The sequence below is a fragment of the Aquila chrysaetos genome, chromosome 21, assembly GCF_900496995.4.
Source record: "Aquila chrysaetos chrysaetos chromosome 21, bAquChr1.4, whole genome shotgun sequence".
Lineage (NCBI taxonomy): Eukaryota > Metazoa > Chordata > Aves > Accipitriformes > Accipitridae > Aquila > Aquila chrysaetos.
In genome coordinates this window covers 1,920,663-1,941,686 of record NC_044024.1, presented here as the reverse complement: position 1 = coordinate 1,941,686, position 21,024 = coordinate 1,920,663, and the positions used below count along the sequence as shown (strand labels likewise).

The 21,024-nt window shown below is 48.0% G+C and overlaps 1 protein-coding gene across 3 annotated transcripts; it reads left to right on the top strand.

Moving 5' to 3' along the window:
* Positions 1 to 1,116: 1,116 nt before the first annotated feature.
* CYSLTR1 (cysteinyl leukotriene receptor 1) lies at positions 1,117 to 16,395 on the top strand. Of its 3 annotated transcripts, XM_029997475.1 has the most exons (3): positions 9,182 to 9,202; positions 12,748 to 12,834; positions 13,275 to 16,395. In XM_029997475.1, exon 3 carries the CDS (start codon positions 13,321 to 13,323, stop codon positions 14,356 to 14,358), a length of 1,038 nt encoding a protein of 345 aa, XP_029853335.1. In that variant the 5' UTR covers positions 9,182 to 9,202; positions 12,748 to 12,834; positions 13,275 to 13,320; the 3' UTR covers positions 14,359 to 16,395. The 3 variants fall into 3 exon arrangements, with proteins under 3 accessions (XP_029853337.1, XP_029853336.1, XP_029853335.1); XM_029997477.1 differs by lacking the exons at positions 9,182 to 9,202; positions 12,748 to 12,834 and adding an exon at positions 1,117 to 1,215; XM_029997476.1 differs by lacking the exon at positions 12,748 to 12,834 and having other exon boundaries at positions 9,170 to 9,202.
* The last annotated feature ends 4,629 nt before the right edge of the window (positions 16,396 to 21,024 follow it).

The window sequence follows — 21,024 nt, the reverse complement described above, 5'->3', positions numbered from 1 at the left end:
ATATAAGCCCTGAAATACTTCTGGTGCCATAAATTCACATATATTCATGATCTTTATTCCATTCCCTTTCCAAAAAAAGAAAGCCAACTTGCATATACTATTTCTGGCTTTGTGGATCAAAATTTCTCCATGGAAATATCTTGTTTACTGTTGAATTTTCCAGGGACAAGTTTGTTTTCTCATCTTCCAGAGAAAAAGAACCCTGGTAGTTTATGTAATCAGAAAAGTCTGCTATCAAAAAATGAACATCAGAGAATTAAAATACTAAGTAATTTTTAAAAATAATTTAATTACTATTGTGGGTGGGAAAAAACTGTGACAAAATCTCTGATAGACTATTTTTATTTTTAAAAACTTGTATGTCAGAATATTTTTTTACAAAAGAAGTGGTAAGAAGCAATAAAGCTAGTGTCAGTATCTGAAACAAAACTAGAAAATCAAAGCACAACCTTTTGTCAGTTTGAAAGTAAATGCTAGTTAAGATTACCCGGACAGACTCCCAGTAACCCTGATTATAAAGCCTAAAGTCACTGCTGATCTGCAAAGACCCTCATGCTCAGTTCCAGTCTAAGCACCAATAAATGCACCTTAGGTCTGTCCCATTCTGGAAAAAAGTATTAGAATGATAGAATACTTTGGACAGATTTGCATAGAATACAGATTTCACATCAGTTCTAACAAAACCAGGAGAATTAATATAATTTCTCAGCTCCTGATAAATGAAGCCTCCAGGAACGGGAAAACATTCTACTGCTTTTGCCTGAAAACATGTCATCCACAAAGCGACACTGGACGTTTCTCATTTCTTGACTGCTATGCCTGCAGCGTGACTTGTGAAATAATGGAAATACAGCTTAAAGAAAGCTGTATCTCACCCATCTACTGAAGCACCCCTTGTTACATGTACAAAACAGGAAGAGGAAGCAGCAACCGGCTCTATCAGGACAGCATCTCCTGACAGCGTGGCTATTCTATTTATTACAGGTTGACATGTTGGAACCATAAAAAACCCCGAGGAAATCCAGCTTTTCAAATCAGCAGTCCAAAAGTCATCATGCTATCTCTAACTTTTCTCTTTTCTAAGGTGGTTAACCACACAAGGGACTCAGGGTGCCAACCTGCAAGTCACCAGGAATCCCTGCCTGCCGTCAAAGACGACAAGAGCCGGAGGTGTTCGGCATCTGGTAAAGCCAATCCCATAACCCCTGCAGAAAGGTAAAAATTCAAATCTTATCTTTTACAAGCACATGTGTAGTGTACTTGTATGGAGCATGATCGGCTGATTGCACGTGGGCCAGGTCCCATGGCTTGCTGAGGTCCTTCACCAGCCAAACCACAGCGACAGGATGTCTCTGGGTCCTCGTCTGAGGTTTTGGCCTGACAAGCCCATCCTTTCATTTTTGCACAAGGTGAAAGGATCGGAGCAGGTTAAAGGGTCCCTAACGGCCCTACTTCCAGAAATTTTCCCTAGTAGAAGACCCTGAAGTTACTGCTCCCTGTCCCAAAGACCTCTCCAAACCCAGGTGTGGGTCAGTCTAGGGGAGAGTGGAAGTGCACCCAGCTGCAGGAACACCACGAAGCCCTCCTGCAGCACCCCAGGGTGCCTGGGGCAGCGTGGGCAGCCCCGTACCTGTGCCCGTACCCGTACCCAATACCTCTGCGGTGGGGGCCACGCGCTCTGCTCCGCTTCTCAGAAAAGGCAGCACAAACTCTCACCTCTTGGTTTGCGTTTTGAGTGGAAACCACATGAACCCCGTCTTCTTCGATGAAACAGAAACAACATTGTTCCCTGGCTGATGTCTTCTGTCATTTCCCAGATTAGTCAGCCATCCCCATTAACCACCTCCTTTTGTGAAGAGAGATTTGTTTCTGTGAAAGAATAACACGATTTTCCAACTATTTAGGCTAACAGTGATGGGATTGCTGAACGCTGTCCTTGCAGTCATTCCTGGTAGTAATTTATTTCATTTGTCTCAGGAGAGCAAGTGCTTTACTCCAAAAAATGCTAACTAGAGACAATGCTGAAGATGTCCTACCATCTCATCCAGCTTTGCATCTTCTCTCAGTCCTCTTTTCCACAGCAGCTAGTTAAAAAGATTGTATTTGCAGTAGGATACGATCAACGGCTTCATGATCTGAGAGAGTGGCAAGGGATGAGGTTTTCTTCACAGAAAGCTCCTCAGCTCCATTCTTCTCCCACAGAAATCAGGGGAATGGGGAGCTTCATTGGTCTCCTATGGCTGCGATGGAGCAGCTTCTCACAGCTGCCAGTAAGGGCCATGCATATTAACATCAGTTCCTAAAAACCAGGTGGAAGACAGGGCCAGTGCTGGAACTGTGATGTCAAGTCTCTGTGCCAGGTCCAGGGAATAAACGGAGACACATCCTGTAGGGTCTAGGTGACAAGAAGGGATGGTGCCCTGGAGATACAGGTCCTCCCAGGTGGGAGCCCTCACAGGAACTGTTATAGCGAGAACAGAGCAGAAAAGGGATTGCACATCCTTGGCAAGAAGCAGAAATTACTTTTCCAAATAAGGCATTATATTTGCAAGCTTGACGAAGAAGGAGGGAGGCATACCCATCTGACTCTGGCCGCTGATGCCATCATTTCTCGGCATGGTTTTCTGCCCCCAAACACACTGACTCAGCCAACCTGGCTCGCTGTCTTCGGCCTCGCTGCTGCTCAGAAATGGAGGGGATGACCCTGGCTGAGCAGCTCCCGCATGGGCACAAAGCAAAAGCTGCTTGTTTCAGAATGACTACGGGCTGTCAGACATCAAGGCACAGAAATCATTGCATAAAAAAAGACTTCATCTCCTCTCACACTCAGGTGACATCTCCAAACCTCCATTTCTCTGCAACTTTCCCATTCCTTTGCAATGGGAGTGCCCCCCGTACCTGCTAGGTCCAGGGGCACCGTACCAGTGTGCTCCCTTCATTAACCCACACCAAATGCTTTCAGTGCCCCATTCCTCCTTTTTGTCCCTGGATTTTCTCATGTGCTTTATTTCATCCACATCAAGGGAAGGACGTGCCTGGGTTGATGAGTCCTCCCTCGGCAGAGTGCAGGGACCGCGGCTATGCACTTTCCAGGTTGGGGCTGGCGAGGAGTCCAGCGAGGTCAGAGCAGGCAGAGCTGTGACCAGGTCTTGATTCCTGATCTCAGGCGTCACCAGGGTCATGCTTTTCTCTAGAAAGTGCATCTGGCAGGTGACATTGCCACCGGCCGTTCTTCCCCAATGTCACACAGTCCAGCCTATGCTAAATAACTTTGAGCAAGTCTGAACTGAAGTTGAGATTATCACCCTTTTCACACAAGATTCAAAGAGAAACAACCTATTTTAGGAAGTCCCAAGAGAGGAAAGAAACAGCAACATGTTGAAAAGATGTTTACTTTATCATGAAATGCTGGCTTTCTGATCTCTCCTTCTCAAATAGCCACTGCAAAAGCAGTTGCTAAAGCTGAAAAGCTTTTTCATCCAGGCTACAAACTATTTAGGTGTTTGCTTGAAACTCCAGCAGTAAAGGAAGAAGCAGTCCAGTGCGCTGGATTGATAAGACATTTATGACATTAAATGAAGGGCTCAACATCTTTGAGTCTGGTGTCTGACTAGAGCTGCAGGTATTTGGGTGCAGGAGGAGAAGGCAATGGAGGGTAAGTCAGTGCTAAGTGGCAACGTACCTTAACCCTAAAGCATGATCAGGCTTTTTCTAGATTTGGATGGTCCCAGACCAATCTCCAAAGCCCACACCCCTAAATTGTGCCTTATCCCACTGTCCTGCGAAAAGGGAATCAGACTGATTTACAGCCTACGCATCAAATTGCTCATATTAAGGACTATCAGAACAAATCTTCAGCCTCCAGATGTCTACCAAGCCATTAAAATTTGTGTTATTGTTAATGAATAATCACCTTTATATCAGTGAAAATCGTTCCCAGAGGCAAAAGGTATCTTATCTAGGCAAGCTCCTCTGGTGAAACACTGAAAGAGCTGATGCCTCCGACACAGCCACCGCTCGCACAGAGATCTGCTGACAGACGGGAAGTGCCAGCAATTAGCATCGTTAAGGTGGCTGTGAACATCTGCCGCATCACTCAGCTTTCTAAAGTGCTCTGAAACTCCCAGTGCAAAGAATCTGCCGACCGATGGCTGGTTCCCCCCCTCGGCATGCATGTGTGTGTCTTATTAATGTAGCTAAATGACCCTGTCCAGACATATTTTGAGTCTGGTTTCCTCGTATAGCTAGAATTCAAATTGTCACTTAATTAGCCCAGACTTCTAGCGTCTTTGAAGGAGAGCACAGAAATCACTTTACGCCACGTTAGGAGTGAAATGACAGGTTACAGCTCTCCTCTCCCAGTCACAAATCCTGAAGTGCAGCCCACCTTCCCTTGCTGACCTCCATCCCTCTCCCAAAACGCCCTACAACTCTCTTCCCTCTTCTTTATCTCTTCATCTCCAGCCTTCACCCCATCCCCACCCCCATCATGGAAGTTTTTAGGGGTTTCCCTCTTCTTTCAGATTCTGTCACTCCCTTGTGTGTTTTTTCACACTGAGGTCTCTCCTGTAGTTTTCTAACTTTTTGCCTACCACTGCCCCCTCATCCTCCTCTGCTTTATGTTCCTCTGAATTTACAGCTTCTTACCTTTTCTCCAGCCCTTGTTTCTTTGAGCTCCCGTGTCTAAGCAGGATCTCTCCCCCCAGGACACAAGTGTGCTCTTGGCTGCTGCACGAGTTAAAGCCATCCTTGATCCTGCCACCTTCCCTTAATCACTCCGCACACTTTCACCACAGCACACCCACACTACAGACCCCAGTCCCTCTTCTCCTGACCCATCCTCAGCCCCCAAGAACAGGTTCTCACACTCCACATCAGGAACCTGGTCTTCCTAAAGCCTCGCCATCCCCTTAGTCCTGCCTGGGCTAATTCTGCAAGCCCGACTGCTCTTGAGAGGTAATGTGTAACCTCATTCTCCAGACATGATGGGGATCGCTTTGTGGGGGTCTTCTTCACACCCACTTCTCTGGCAATGCATCCAGAGGCTCCTTTGGGGAGTCCTCCCCTTCCCTTACCCCCCTCTGGGTATCCCCCCTGTCCACGCCTGGCCTTTGTACGTGCACGTTCTTGTTGCCATCTCCTCCATCATTTGCACTTCCCCCTCCTAACTCCTTCTCTAACCTACGCTGTATCATCTTCTTGAGACTTCAGATTGTCAGTCCCCGTGACATGTTAGCTCGGTCTGGACTCCAGCTTACAGGAAGGCTCTAACAAACCAAGCAGGGGAAGAAGAGCGAGGAGGTGACCTTACGTGGTGTGCGAGGGACACCACACTGATGGCATTTCCCCTGCAGCGCTCAGCACCGAGTGGCCTGAAGATCTTCCCTAGCACAAACTGGGGGAGCAAAGTCACCATCCCCAAGCATCGCCAGCCGTCCCCGGGGACGGTCACCCGCAGCCGAGGAGGTCTGCTTTGTCCTCTCTCAGGGCACGGGGTCTGCGTGCCATGGATCCAGCCTTTCCCTGGAGCGCAGAGGTCCCCGGTGCGTGGAGGTGTCAGGGCCAGCCACCCTCCAGCCACCCATCCCAGAGGACAGAAGAGTTCATCCAGCTTCTCACAGCGCAGATATATTCAGTGAGGGCTCCAGTCCTGCCCCTCCAGGCAGTCCATGCCTGGCCCCCATCAAATATCACGTGTCTTCTTGGCCTCGTTGTATCAGAGCTGCAGTTTGACCTCCTCTTAGCATTCTGGTGAGGAAACCCTTCCCACACCAAAACTCTGGCTCTTCTGCCCACACATTTGGAGCAGCAACAGCTTCCTTGATCCCTCAGCAACTTTAGTCTGACCTTGCAACTAGAAATCTTCCTGTTCTTGAGAGTAAAGGGCAGAAAAGAAAAGAAGAAGGAACAGCAATGAAAAAAAAGGAGAAGGAATAATAAAACTGAATAGCAAAAAGCAGAAGGAATAGCAAAAAAAGGTACCAAAAAAAGCAGAAGGAATGGCAGAATGGAGTAATACCAAAATGTGCACCACAACTAAAACAAACTACAGAACTGGTTCGCAGCGTAGGATATTGCAAGCGGTGCAGCTGGTTGCCCAGTCTTGGAGGTCCTTGGACCTCCATCCCGGAAAGTCTTCAAGACCAGGTGAGATAAAGCCCTGAGCAAGCTCGCCTGGCCTGGTTGGAGCAGGAGGTTGGACTAGAGACCTGCTGAGGTCCCCTCCAGCCTGAATGATCCCCTGATCCTACGATTTGACTGTTCCTAATAAGCTGCCACGTGGCTCCTGGGAGGCGAGCAGGCTTTTCTGTGCATGGGGTAGGCGAGGAATGCAGGAAAGGCTCTCAGGAGGGGCAGATGAGTGAGGTGTACGTACTTCTCACACACCTTCGCTGTTCACAGAGAGTGGTGCAAAAGAGGAACTGCCACCTCCACAGCACCATGGCTTTGTCTGAAATGCAAGTCTGCATGTTCTGGGTGTGAGAAGGTGCCAAGGACCCACAATGAAAACACAAACTGCCTGGGTCCCACAGCAGAAAAACCTTCTGGGACACAACAGCGTGGACGAGATGCAAGCAAGAAGAAAGAAAAGGTGACCTGGCATTGCAGCTGGGGGAAGCAGGCACAGCTGCAATGCTTGGTATTGTGAAACCTCCAGGTGGGTCTGTAATGGGACTGTAATTCCCGTGCCAGGTGGACAAGGGGTTTGTCATTATATTCAGCCCATCTCCGAGCCTTTGCTTTCCCTATGTGATGTAAAACAGTGAAGAAAGGAGGATAAGAGCATGGTGAATAGCAGCTTGCAGTGGCTGAGTGCAGTGACACTTAAATAAAACATGCAAGTACAAAACCAAAGCCATGAAGCCCAGGCAGAACCTGCCATAACACAGTCTTCAAAGAGACCGTCATCCACCTGCCTCCCACGAGAGCAGGCTCCAGTGTACTGTTGATCTCATTTGTGATTCACTCCTAGAGAGCAATAATGAGGTTATTGACACGGTGGCTTTTATTTCATTCCAAGCCATTTACTTAAAAGGTTCGACGTGGAAAATGTGTAAGTAGTGCTCTCCAGCAGCCTTCCTCCAGCCGCTGCTCAGCTCCGCACCCTTCCAGCTCTCCCAGCACAGCGCCTGGATGCCATCTCCCCACCTCGGCACTGGTGCAGGGACACGCTCAGCCCTTTGCACCCGCGTGCCTCTGGGTTGCGCTTGCTGGGCCCGTTCCCTGCCCCGGGCCAAGGCTCTGGCACTCACCCAGCTGACACTGACCTGGGATTTACTCCCTGTTAATGTGAAAAGGAGAGTTTGGGAAGCCCTGGAGACCAGATGTCACTGCCCAACCATCCATAGGGGTTTGTTAAATGTTATCACCCACTGTTGTGCCAGAATTGAAGATGTAGAAGCAGCCTACAAGAAAGCAAAGAGCTGGAAGGACGTCACGAGCGATGCTTGCACCGAGCCCTTCCCTCCGAAAAGAGCCACGAGCCCGTGCTGACCCACGCGCGAGCAGGGGCACGGGGTCCAAGGGGCTCGCGTGGAAGGCAGGGTTGGAAGTAACCGCTCTCCCTCTCTCGCACGCCTTCCTCTCCATCTGTCCCAGCTCTCCCCAGCCCTCATGCTGTGGTGGGATGCCACTTTGTGCCAGATTGGGGAGAGCGAGCCCTATAGCCAGAATGTTTCCTTCCTACACTGAGCACTCCTAAATAACAGCATGGGATGTCCTGCAGAGCAGAAAAAGGGCCGTGGACAGGAGCAGCCTTGGGGACCCTCGTGCAGGGGCATGGACAGGCAGGGAGCGATCCCCTCGCGTGACCTCCATACCACGGAAGTGCCGTGGAAACAGGAGGACGTGGAGAGATGTACATCCCGGGAGCAGACAGCAGCATTTACAGGATCTGTTGGTTACTATCATTTTTTTGTGCCTGCCACTTTGGGACTTAATTCTTAATTCTGAGGAAGTGTATTTACTCAGTATAGTTATTTCCCACGAGAAACTAAAGCTTTAATATTGAGTTACTACCAGAGGTCAGTTGGGATCACATGGAAGAAAATCACCTTTTCTGGGGCCCGGAGGAGTGTCAGAGCTATTCCTTGGCCACCACAGCATCTCTGCATCCACCGCCTGCGTGACCCTCCCATCCTGAGGAAGGGCTGGCAGAGACCTCTGCTCCTCCTGGTCCCCCGCAGGGACACGGGGGCTGCAGGGCTGACGATGCTGCGGGGACAGACCCAATGGCTCTGCCGGGCGTCAATGGTCAAGATCACCCCAGCTGCACCTTTGCACCCCGATTCTGCAGGAGGCAGGGCGATGCCACCACTTCCAGGACAGCGTAGGGTCAAAGTTTGCCCCTGAGTGCAGGAAAAAAAATCTCATTTGGTGCATATGTTGGTCCAGTGCAAGTAGAAGTCAGCACCGAGCACGTTTATGTGCAATCTCCGTTTTTTTAAATAGGTGAGCAGCAAACTGCTTGGAGGCTCGGCAGCACGTGGGTGGGGATTTTTCAGTAGCTGACTTGCCCCAAGGTGGAAAGATCTGCCTCCACCGGTGCAATTTCTCAGTGCATAGTAACCAGCCAAGCACACCAAGGGTTTTAGTGGGGCACCTTCCTGCCCCACTGCCAGTGTGCCCCATTTTCACTTGCCCCCCGCACCACGATGCTGTCGAACTGCCACCATTTCCCCACTTTGGATCCGATCTGGGTGGACCGTGCAACCAGCCTGCCTGTCCTCGCTCAGCTAGAGAACGCACAGGTCTGCAGAAACTCCTCCCAAAACAGCCATCGAAACGCAGGTGGGGCAGAAAAAAAAATGGCCTTAAAATTCAGCCAGGTGGTCACCTACCCACTCGGCAGGGGTGTGAAAGCTGTGGCCACGCAGGTGCTTTATTTCAGTGGGAGCACCTGGGGTCAGGGCTTCCCCCAGCTGGAGCAGGACACCAGCACCGGGGGTGGGGGGTCCCGGGGGGGGTCCCTTACCGGGGGAAACGGGGCACCCTCCGCCTTTGGGACCGGTGCTCCCAGCGGCTCCAGGGATCGGGGGAGGGGGGCAACCGGGGGTCCCAGCTGGGCTTAGGGAGGGAAGCGGGGGGGGGGACGGGGGCGGTCCGGGTCCCTCCCCGGGGCTGCGGCGGGGCGCGGCCGGGCTTAAGGGCGGCGGAGGGGGGGGGGCGGCTCGGGCAGAGCTCCGCGCCCGCCTCGGCTCCGGTACGTCCTCGCCGGGGTTTGCGGGTTGGGGACTGGGGAGGGGGAAGGTCGGACTGGGGGGGGGGTAAGGTCGGACTGGGGGGATGCCCGCGGTGCCGGTGCCCCCGGGACACGGCTGGTGGAGGAGAGCGAGCGGTTCGCGAACCGGACTAAATACCCACGGCAAGCTCGGTTATGCTATTTGGTGCTAATGAGGTGGGTAATTAACTAGCGTCTGCCGCTCGCTTGGAGTATCTCGTTCCGTTCCTCTTTCGGAGACCAGGCTGCGTTTCTCTCGCGGAAAGGGGGTTTGTCCCTGCGAAGGGGTTTGGGGGCAGTTCTCTGCGGCTTTTGCCCCCAAAATGTTAAGTTCAGCCCGTGTCAGCGCTCCGAGCGTTCCTGAGGACGCTTTACCTCTGAGCTTGAAAGAAACGGTGCTATCTTCTTTGGCGGTGTGCTTTTTTTGGTTGTGTGATTAAATTTAGTACAATCTGCTTCTGACCGACTATAAATCTAGCTGTCCTGCATGAGACGTGGAGAATAACAACGCAGCTCTCTGTTCTTTAGGGTTTTGCTTACTTTGGAGTACTTTTCTCAGCCAGCCACTGCTCTTCCCTCCCGCTTGTGTACATTCCTAATGAGCAAAATTCACCAGCACATAAATAAACGGTTCCGTGAACCACGACTATACAGAAATAAAAAGTGGCAGAAGTCGTATTTGTCTTTAACTCATGATGTAAACCTGGTCTAAAGCCTCAGGTAGGAAATGGTGTTTTGTGGGGGTTTTTTTTTGGTTTTTACAGATATATTTCTAGGTGTGGAGCTCTCTTATGCTTTAGCAGTCCGCTTCAGCATTGTAGTCATCAGTTTTCTTTTCTGTTTCCTTTTTGTTTTTATTAGAAATATGGTAGATAACAGGTCTCCATTGTCTTTTAGACAAATACCTCGCGTGGTTGTTCATTATCTGCTAACACCTTTAAGATTAGCAGCTGAAAGTCTGAAATTTAGCCCCCAAAGGAGGTAAAAAGTTTATAATCCAGCTCAATGCTACTTAAGAAGTGTGCACAAATAGGCACAGAGATTAAATAAGGAAGTTTATCTAATGAGCAAATGATGGGCTGAGACGTTTACCAATATCTCTTGGTTCTCTCTTAGGCAGGATAGCTAAACTGGGGGAAGGGGAGAGAAATCTGCAGCGGCAGGAAGGCAGCAGTACCTTCTGCATTGCTGGTGCCCTCTCAAAAGGTGCACGGGAACCTGACCCAAAATGTGCTGTTGGGAGACGCAGGTTCTGCCCGCGCTGCCCAGATCCCCCAGCGCTCCTCGGCGTTTCTCCATCTGCAGCCTCTTCCCTTCTCTGAGTGCTAGATAGCGTTTCTGCTTCTAGGCAAAACATCTTTGTTTATCTACTGCGTTGGCTGTGCAGGTCCCATTTTCTGCTCCTTCTTCATCCTGATCATAACTGCCCGGAGGTGCAGGCAGATACAAAAAGCCTCGATGTGCAAAAGGCCTCACTCCAGCCTCTTGATCCTGAACATCTTGGTTGTGGTGGGTTTGTTTGGTTTTTTTTTTTAATGTCTGAGAAAGAAGTGAGATATCATGCGTAGCACGGTGGGGTTTTGCTCAGCAGTTCTGCTTGCTAGGCATTAACCCAGCAATAGGAGTAATGGTAGTAAGAGCTTCATCACCTGCGTCAGATTATCTTGACAGATAAAAACAAGGAGTGGGGATCGTGCAGCTTTCTTCAGAGAATATTGCGCTACCTGCTGCTCCCAAGCAATTGGTTAAAATCAGACCAATGTTACCACAAACTTAAAATCTCCAAGATAGGGCTAAAATTAAAACATTATTGGAGTGTTGCTCTTTTCCTAACTTGAACCTCGAGTCTGAAGCGAAGACCTCGGGCAAGCGAGGATGCCAGCGGTGAGGGCTGAAGGCTGGATCTCTCGGCATCTCCCAGGGGACCATGGCTCGGTCTCCTCCACACCGCTCCACCGGGGCAGCAGCTCCGTGTTGCTGGCTGGTTCTCGCGGAGGAGGGGTGGCTGGAGCTCGCAGGAGTGATGTCTGGTGGTGTCCAGACCAGCTCTGGGCTTTCTATCGTGTGGGTGTGAGGAGCCCAGACTCGTTAAAGCTGGGGCTGAGGTCTGGGTTCTGCCACCACCAGAACCAGGCTGCCGAGAGGCGGCATTTGTGGGGCAGGGAGAGAACACGGCTGCAAACTCATTGCCCCTCTCTGATGAATAGGTTATTTGCAATAAGCATTGCTAAATAAGCTTAATTTATGCAAGCTGAGGTGAACTGTAAGTGATGATGTACAATGTGCTGATCTATGGCTTTTGACAAGGGATGTTGAGTCCTGGCTGCCTCTTCTGGCCAAAGACCTCTGTGCAGTCGCACTGTCCATCGCTCACACCCCCCTACGTGTCCACAAATAGCCCAAGGGGAAAAAATATCCTCTCTCTTGTCAGGTTGTGCCACCTTGCTGATATCTGTTGAGCTTTAATGTATTTTGTGCATTGCAGATAATCAAAGGATTGTTTTAAGAGTAAAAATTGCAAATAGCTGAAACTTGACTGAAACCTAAAAACCTTGAGCATCCCAGTATGGTTCTGAATTTGCAGTAAATCCCAGAGAGAGACAGAGACTCTACTTTAATGCAGCCAGGCTATTTTTATGGATGAAAATATATACCATTTAACATCTGTTTTAAGCACATACGTGGTGTGGGTTCTCATAACCGATCTTGTCCCAGCTGTTGCCTTCATCATTCTTTTTCCCAAGTCCTGTTATTTCAGCCTGCATGTATTCTGCAGTTCTGATCATTGGGGTTTTTCATGGTCTCAGACTGCAAGCGAGATTCTGTGTTTGAACCATTAGAAATTGAAAATTAATGGGAAAAATATGTAAGTGTGTTATTTTTCTCTTGCTTTACTTTAGGACAACCCAAATTAAGAGTGTCTGTCATGTCTCGCTGCACTCAAATGAATACCAAAAGGAAATGATAAAATTTCACAAAAGGCTGGCTGAGCAGATGCAAAAACCCTCCCTGGCTGTAGGGTCTGACCGCTCCACGGAGTCCCAGACCTGCTAATGTAAATTAAAGCAATGTGCAAAAGCAAACCCAAGAAGAAATCTTTTGCTAGGGAGTTACCTTGATGGCAGAGATGTCTCCAGACCAAGAGATTTGTTCCCCTTGACATGAGCCTCCCTGCAGCTTCCCCCTCCGTCTGCCAGGCACTGCAGCAGTACCTCTGCCCAGGCAGTGCCAGGGATACTGGAGCCCTGCAGCATCCTCTCTGCTACGGCGATCCTTCCTGTTCGTCAGATATAATAGGCACTATCTTTTCCACAGCTAGTAATTACACTTATTTATTAACACAGCAAGCTTAAAAAATGGTGCTACCTGGGAGCAGAAGAGAGCACTGCAGAATTTGGGGAGCTGACAAATGTCTGGTCGCGCACTGAGCAGCCTCTGGCTTGGAATCTTATTCCGCCTTCAGTGCAAAGGACTTGGGGTTTTTTTAATTTAATTTATTTTTTAATAGTTTTCCTTTACTGTTTCAGAAACCTTCTTGTGGACTTTCTCCTGCCGTTACCTGTCCTTACGCAGGCAGGCGTGGAGGTGGAGCACAGGGAGGCAGCATTTGCCAGGTGATGTGGAAAGGCAGGACTGAACAGTCATTAGGGTCCAGATCTGGTCTTTATATTTTAAATTGCATAGTGCTATTGCCACCTTTGTTATTCCTCTCTGCTGTTTAATGAGTAGCTACCTTAGTTTGCAAGGAGTTAGAGCTTTTTGGTAATTCGGTGGAAGAAGGATGCCGCCAGTACTGAGGACTTACGAAAATGTGACTTTCACCTTTGTATCACCAGTTGCTGGTACCACGTTAAGAAAGGTGGCTGTAGTGGATAGTTGTAGTAACACGGATATGTGCAGATCCACATCCCTTCCTAGCTGTTCTCTCCCATATGAGAGAGATGACAGTTTTTCCTCCTATTTTATAATGGCATTTTATTTTCATAAATAAATTCATTCATAAATCCATTTTATGTGCTGCTTTTCATAACTCACCTGAGTTTTTCATCCTTAGGCCCGACATTCATCGCCAGGCAGAATCGGTGCCTCAGCCAGGCAACATGACGGCACTGTTTGATAACTTGTCGTGCCATCACTCCATCGACGACTTCCGAAACCGAGTCTACTCCACGCTCTACTCCATGATCAGCATTATGGGCTTTGTCGGCAATGGCATTGTGCTGTACGTCCTCATAAAAACATACCGGCAGAAGACGGCCTTCCAGGTGTACATGCTGAACCTTGCCGTGTCCGACTTCCTCTGCGTGTGTACCCTGCCCCTGCGTGTCATCTACTATGTCCACAAAGGGAACTGGTTCTTCAGTGACTTCCTATGCAGGATCAGTTCGTACGCGTTGTACGTCAACCTGTATTGCAGCATATTTTTCATGACTGCGATGAGCTTCTTCCGTTGCATAGCCATCGTTTTTCCAGTCCAGAACATCAATTTGGTAACGGAGAAGAAGGCTAAGTTTGTCTCCGTTGGCATCTGGATTTTTGTCACCCTGACAAGCGCTCCCTTCCTGCGAAACGGGACATACCAATATGGCAACAAGACCAAGTGCTTTGAACCCCCAGAAGACTCTCAGAAGACAAATCTAGTTGTGATCCTGGATTTTATTGCCCTATTTGTGGGCTTCATTTTTCCATTTATTGTCATAACTATCTGCTACACAATGATCATAAGGACCTTACTGAAAAATTCCTTGAAGAAGAACCAGGCTAACCGCAAGAAGGCGGTCTGGATGATCATCATCGTGACGGCCACCTTCCTGGTGAGCTTCACCCCGTACCACATTCTGCGTACGGTTCACCTCCACGTGCTGCGGCTGAAGAACGCCAGCTGCGAGGATGCCATATACCTACAGAAATCGGTGGTGGTAACGCTCCCCTTGGCAGCTTCCAACTGCTGCTTTGACCCGCTTCTCTATTTCTTCTCGGGGGGCAACTTTCGGAAGAGACTTACCACGTTTAGGAAGGCTTCTTCCTCCAGCTTAACGCAAGCCTTCAGGAAAAAGTTCTCCATAAAAGAGAAGGATGAGGAACCCTTTGGAGAAAGCCATAGGGAGAATGGAAAGGCAGCCGTGGGCCCTTCATAAGGAGGCTAGACCTTCCCCTAAGATCTCAGATGGGCAACGGAGATCTCGGAACCCTTCCAGAAGACACGATGGAGGCTTGCAAGCCTTTGTCGCAATTAGATATGTAATAATAACAGTGGACGGCCCATGATTTATGCTCCTTGGTGGTACAGCCGCTGCCGGGAATGGCCAACCCCTTCCCCAGGCGCACTGCTTGGACATACGCAGCCGCTTAGGATGAAGGAGCCACCACCACTAGCCAGCACCAGAAAACTGTTGATGTGATGATAAACTCACATAAACAAACTCTTCAAAGCCTGTATTTGGGCATCTGCTTCATTTTACAACTCTACAAAGAGCGTTAACTCTCTGAGTCAGTGGGAAATGTAAACACAACATTTGGTGTACGCGGCACTCAGGGAGATACTGACAAATAAAGGGGGCAGTTTTCAGAGTCTTCAAACAGCCGCTAAATTATTTACACAGCAGAGGTCAGGATAATTCCTGCCCTGCTCCCAGCTGCTTCTGCTTTAGATTTCAGTTTTCAAGGTAATTATGTCTGTAAGACCTGCAGGGTTGGTGCCTGGGTCTGCAAATCCGGGAACTCGGGCTTCAGCCCCTCTTGCACCCCAAACGAGCAGCTCTTTGGACATGCTTTCGTGCACAGCAGATCTGCCAGCATTTTCCAAACTTCTAGAAAAATCTTGTCTGTGGGAGCAGTTTTAAAATTGCAGTATCCTAGCGTGCATTTGAAACTTATTTTGATGGGACTGGTCCTGTAAGTGATGGCTGCAGGATCCAGATTATCACTCCAGTTCTTCAGGAGGTTTTACCTAAAAGTAGAGCTCCGGATGCTCAGAGCCCAGTGCAGGATCAGGCCTGCCTTTCCGAACTATTGACCAAGGTTTTTTTTTAAAAATAATTTTAAAAATAAATAAATAATGTAGAAGTCCTTTTTTAAAAATAGCTATGTATGATATTTGATCCTGTTCAAGAGTGTTCACCTCCCTCACACCCCACAGAAAAGAGACAGCCCAAGGCCCTTGGAAAGATCTCTAGGAAGACCTGGAGATCAATCATCTGAGTCCAGATGAGACATGAGTGAATCTTATTTTGAGTACAGTATGGTGAAAAAACAGATTGGGCTATGTTTCTGATGTAAAGAAAAACTTCAAAACCTTGGTCAGAAGGAAACATTCCTGTGCTTTTCCAGTGACACCACAGAAAAGTAGTGCTGCCTGCCTTTTGCTGGAGCAAAGCCCAGCCCTAGATGTGTGATACATCAAGACAAAAATAGAAAGTCTTGTAGGATGAAGACTCCTACTTGGAAAAATGGTTGATAAATGAATAGCAAGTATGTTTTGATACGGTATTTATTAAGTTACTTGATATTATCTTAAAGAAAGAAAACAGTTTTAATACTGCAGAGTAAGAGTGAGCAAAAGGAGTTTGGCTTGGGGCAGGGGTCTGCTTGACAAATTACCTTTACAGATACACAGAAGAGTGTAAGTTCATTCTTCACACCACAGTCTGCATATCCCTGGGTCAGCAAAAGGCACTTAGAAAAGCAAATTCACCTGCATAACAATTTATGGATGTGAATTTTCAACAAGATACGAGAATCCTTTAGAAAATTTTAAGGATCTGTAAAGTGGAAGAGGGCTAAAAGCTGTTCCTGTAGAGGAGTGTTACAGTTCGCCCTAACCCCACAGGAGGGCAGAGCTCCTAGTTCAAAGAGAACTGTAGACTGCTTTGAGAAAGTGTGTGTAAGAGTTCGCTAAAACTTCCTTTCAAGGGTTAGCATTGAGTATTATAGCTGTGTCTCCAAGCATTAAAGGCATTGTGCAACTGTAAATAGAAATCATCACGGAAAACTCAGTTTCAGAATATGTAGAAATAATACACAAATAATTCCCAAATTTTAAAATATTATACAGTAAAGCTATATGTATGTGTGTGTTGCAAAGCATTTTTATTGTACCAGAGGTATGCTTTTTCCTTTTTGTCTTTTTTTTTTTTTTTTTTTTTTTTTTTTAATGAGACGATGGTTATGGCAAGAGAAACAGCAGTGGTTTTTGTGCAATAGGAAAGACTATTTAAAAAAACATTGCTGAAAATTAAATTAAAATGTTGCAAGTTAAATTTTAACAGTTACTGTTTTCTGTGTCTTATTTTAAAGTCTCTGCATAAAGATTCTTCTTCTCTAGAATACATTTTTATCTACACGCAGCACTAGAGTGTAATATTCACATAATAATCATTTATAATGATATAGTGAACACTCAGTTAAAAGCAGCATAGAAGTTGCTGAGGGCAGCACCTGGAGTGGGCTGAGATATCGGGGGACTCGCTTGCCCAGCTTCTCGGAGCTGGAGTTTGGTCCAGTTGAACTGGCCTTTGCTGTTGCCCAACTTCACCGGCCGCAGGGCACCGTCTGGGGCTGCTGGTGTGGGGACCTGTTGGAGCCAAACCACTTCTGATGGCAACTGGGCTCTCGGTAAGTCTTGCAGAGGTGGACCACCCCAGCAGATAGCAGCTGGGACCTCAATAAATGTGTATTTACAGATAGAAAATGCTTGCAAGACTCTGGGAGGGAAGTGATGCTTTTGGTGAGGAGGATGTATTTGGGTGTCCTGTGCGGTCATGTACCACACGGGTTCCTGCACGGAAAGGTCTGCCAAGAATGATGTTTTCTACTTAGCTCTACTTAGCTTTTCCCAAAATAGGCGCAGGGTATGCAGCGTGTTATGTAGTTATAAAACTCCAGTCCGTACCGGTGAGGGGGGAGCTTTGCCATCGGCTCGGCAGAAACCCAGCTCCAGGTGCGAGGCGAGGGCAGTTGCCCCCAGCTTGTGACTTTGCCCTGTGGCACACAGAAAAGTGCCATCCCGACAGCAAATGTTGATCGTCTTTTGCTCAGGAATGGGGACCTGGAGAGAAATACGTGCCAAGAAACAGGACCCGTTACCATCGTGAGGTGAGTTAGAAATTGTGGTGTTTGTATGGGCTGTAAAAAATGACAGGAGTTGGGAATAGGGGGACGAAGGGCCATCCTGGTACAGTGTCGGTGTCAGAAATCCCTAAAAAAGGAGTGAGGTGTTCCGTTTCTTGCTAGAAACTGGACTTTCTTCTGCTGCGTCTGTTGCGATTTATGGTACAATAGTGTCCCCTAGTGCAGAGTTACTCGTGGAGCAGCTGCCTGTTGCCTAATGAGATTTCTTCTCTCTCTCTCTCTCTTTTTTTTTTTTTTTTTTTTTTTTTTTTTTTTTTTTGATAGTCCAGCCTGAGCTCCTTGCCTGTAACGCTGTCCTCTTTCCTCCGGTGTTGCTCACCCTCAGTTCCTCCTCTCCCACCCCTGCCTGTATTTTATTTTATAATCTTTGGGGTTTCCCTCTCTGCCTTCCTCTTGTTTTTTCCTGGAGGGATGCTCAGGCTGGGAAAGAGCCGGCCACGGAAGGGGGCCCAGCAGCACCCAGTCCCCGCAGAGGGACCCCAGCCTCAGCACTGGTGGCGAGCAGGGTCCCTCCTCCTGCCCCGGGCTCCAACAGCACCGTCCGCCTTGCCTAAAAAATGCTGTTTCTCCATTGAATGGCTGTCCCAACACGGAGCTCGGACCTGCAAAGCTTTTGTTGGAAGCTGATGGTAAATACAGCCTGTTGGCATCACATTGTCACAACAGAAGTCCCATCATTTTGGCCTTCATTTGTCTGGGAAGGTTATTTCTGATAAAAGCCAGTATAGCTCTGAAAGAAACCAGCACCCAGGTGAGCTCCTCACTGTGCCGTCTGCTTGGCATAGGGCGATAACGGTTTACTGGGCATGGTTGATGGTTGGACTCGATGATCTTAAAGGTCTTTTCCAACCTAAATGATTCTCTGGTTCTGTGATTCTATAAAATGGTCTTGCTTGTCTCCTCGCCAAAGAAAACAAGTGGTCCCCTTCGCACGGACACTGCCCTGCTCTGAGGAGTCCCTCGGGTCCTCAGCAAGGGAACCCAGTGCCAACGCAGCACACGCCAGCTGGGAATATCCCAGCCGAGGAGGAGGAGGAGGAGGAGGCATCGCCATGTGGCTGTTGATGCTAAAGGGACAGGCTATGCCTTGTGCTAACCTTTCACTTATGCACTGCCTCATTTGGGAAATAGTAATAATTCAGTGGGTAAATTAGCTAGCGGTGTCTGTGCTTGTGAGGCGGTATTGTTTGTGTTTGCTCGAAGATGGAAAAATAACTGGAGCATCATAAAAATGCCCAACCAGCTGCCTTGTCATTTCTGACTGTCACTTGCTGTGCACATGTTGTCAGTCCTAAGCACTCAAAAACCTTGAATCAAGCCTTCCAAATCATGGCTTAATACTGTTTTGGATCTCTTTCTTTGCTGTTCAGTGCCTGTTCCTCTAGGGTGCAAGCAGGTAACATCTTCTGGCTTCCCTCTGCAAGCTCCACAACTAGAAATACACTTTTTTCCCCCAAAGCAAACCAAGAGTGAAAACTTCTGCTCTAGACCTCTGATTTTAGACAGCATAAGTCAAGTCACTAAGAAAGTCTACTTAGGTCTAGCCTGTGTGCATTGCAACCTTTTGAAATTATACGTGGGGCTCAGACAGTGGGGGTGAGTGTATTCTATATGCTAAAGTGTGAACTGATTTAATAGTATATTTACTGTCAAAAACAAGTGCTTTAACCTACTCTTCTCACTGTTGGGTTTTACGACTGTGGAGTTGCTGTGTCCCCTGAGCAGCATTCAGGGCATGATGCCTCACCAGGCGGAAAATAAGGGATGCTTTAAGTCAGACCATGCTCACGCCCCTCTGACAGCCCTTGCCGGAGGGTTCACTCCCATATGGAAGGGCGAAAAAGACCCATCTCAGCTGAAGCCTATAGCATGTAATAGTACACACAACCTGCAGGTGTGAGCATAAGCAAGGGCTGAAGCTGATTGTGGTTTCTCTTTTTAAAAAAATGGGGGGATCTGGGTCTTTTCCCAATGGGCTGAATAGGCACCACCAGCTGCTTAGAGCATGAAGTGGAACAAAACTTTGAAATACAAGAGAGAAAAAAATCTGCATCATGTGTTGATTGAGGCAGTAATCTTTTTTGGGCCGGGGGATTACAGTGTAGCAGATAACATTCAGATTCCTTAATGGGAAGATGGGGCAGAGAATATCCCTTAACAAACAAGAAATCCTGGTCTAGCAGATGCCCAGGACGCAGTGCCTCCCAGACAGACAAAAACCTCTCCCCTTTATCTCTTCTAAGATGGGTTTCAGGATAAACTTCCGTGCAAGCAAAGAGAACCATATGGGTGCTGTTTTGTCTTCGTAGCAGGCTAAAATGTTTTTTTATTTGTGCTCGTTTTCAGAAAGGGTCCAAAGCAGCCACCTGCTGCCAGAAGCTAACCACAAACTAGATTTCTGTTTGCAAAAATAAAACAATCTTTCTGTTTCTAAGAGAACAGTACAAACCTTGGTTTCCAATAAATCCTGGCCTTGACCGCTCTGTACTCCTTTTCAGCAGCTGCTCGGTACAGGCATCCCCTCCAGCATGCACATCGCTGGCTTCCCTCGGACACGCTGCCGGGGCAGGTGCTGTATAGAGGATTTTTCAAGCAGGAATCTCTCTTGCTCTCAGCTTTTCTTCATGTTCTCCTTGAGCTACAGTAAAATCATTTGACCCTAACTGCAGGGAGAAGGGCGCTTTCTGATTTCTCTTAGGCTGCGTGCCCCCAAACCCGATCAGTCAGAATTGCTGGTTAATTCTGGCAAGTTTGGGGGGAGTTTTCTCCCCGCGTGCATGTATCTGCTTGGACACACTATAAATCACAGAAGATAAAGTCATATTTCTAATACTCGGTGGCATGTCTATCTTGTTTAGACCTTCAGTGGTCTTTTTTCCTCAGGGTATAAAAATATTTCCTTTTTTGACACTTGTGATACTATAGCAAGTTGACATTTGGGGTTTTTAACTCCACACCATTTTTGCCTGCTACGGAGCTGGGAAATTCTGAAACAATGCATAGGATGTAACCACCCTTATTCTATATGAACTGTCTTCATATAAAATGCTTGCAGGATGTGAGAAGCAAACAACCCTTCAGTTTAATAAGCAATAAACTCCAAGCGCCGGCAATAAAGAGAGATTTCCTGCTCTGAGCAAGGTGCTTTCTGCCCCCACCATCCACAGGAGCCTGGGCATATATTTTGGAGCTGGAGGGGCTCAGTGCAGCCCACGGGGTAGTTCCCACCGCCTGAATCCCCCCCACCAGGTGCAATAGGGTTCTGTGCACGCAGAGGCTGCAGGTCCCTTAGCAGGAGCTAATTCTCACGCTGAATCCTAATTTAGCGCCTTTTTTTTCCCCATTTCCACTGCGGTCTGACATTAGAAGAGGGACTTCTTCCATATGGCAGGAGGGAGAACACTAGGCTCTTTATCCTTCATGTATGGCAGTGGAGGGTATGACCTGATTACTAGGGGAAAAAAATAAGCAGCAAAAATGAAGGAAAGTACATCAGATTTTAAAATACCATCAGTGTAAGCAATAAAATGTCTTAGAAATGATACTGAAAGCCAACCTGAGGGATGAAGAGCCCATCCTGCTGCTCGGGGTTACAAATCCATCTCCCGGCACATGGATTGGCAAGATTGGGAACTCAACCCTACTTCTCCCAAACTATTAATTTCAGCTCTGCG

Coding starts and splice junctions, on each gene's coding strand:
- CYSLTR1 (XM_029997477.1), top strand. CDS start 13,321: ATGACGGCACTGTTTGATAACTTGTCGTGCCATCACTCCATCGACGAC.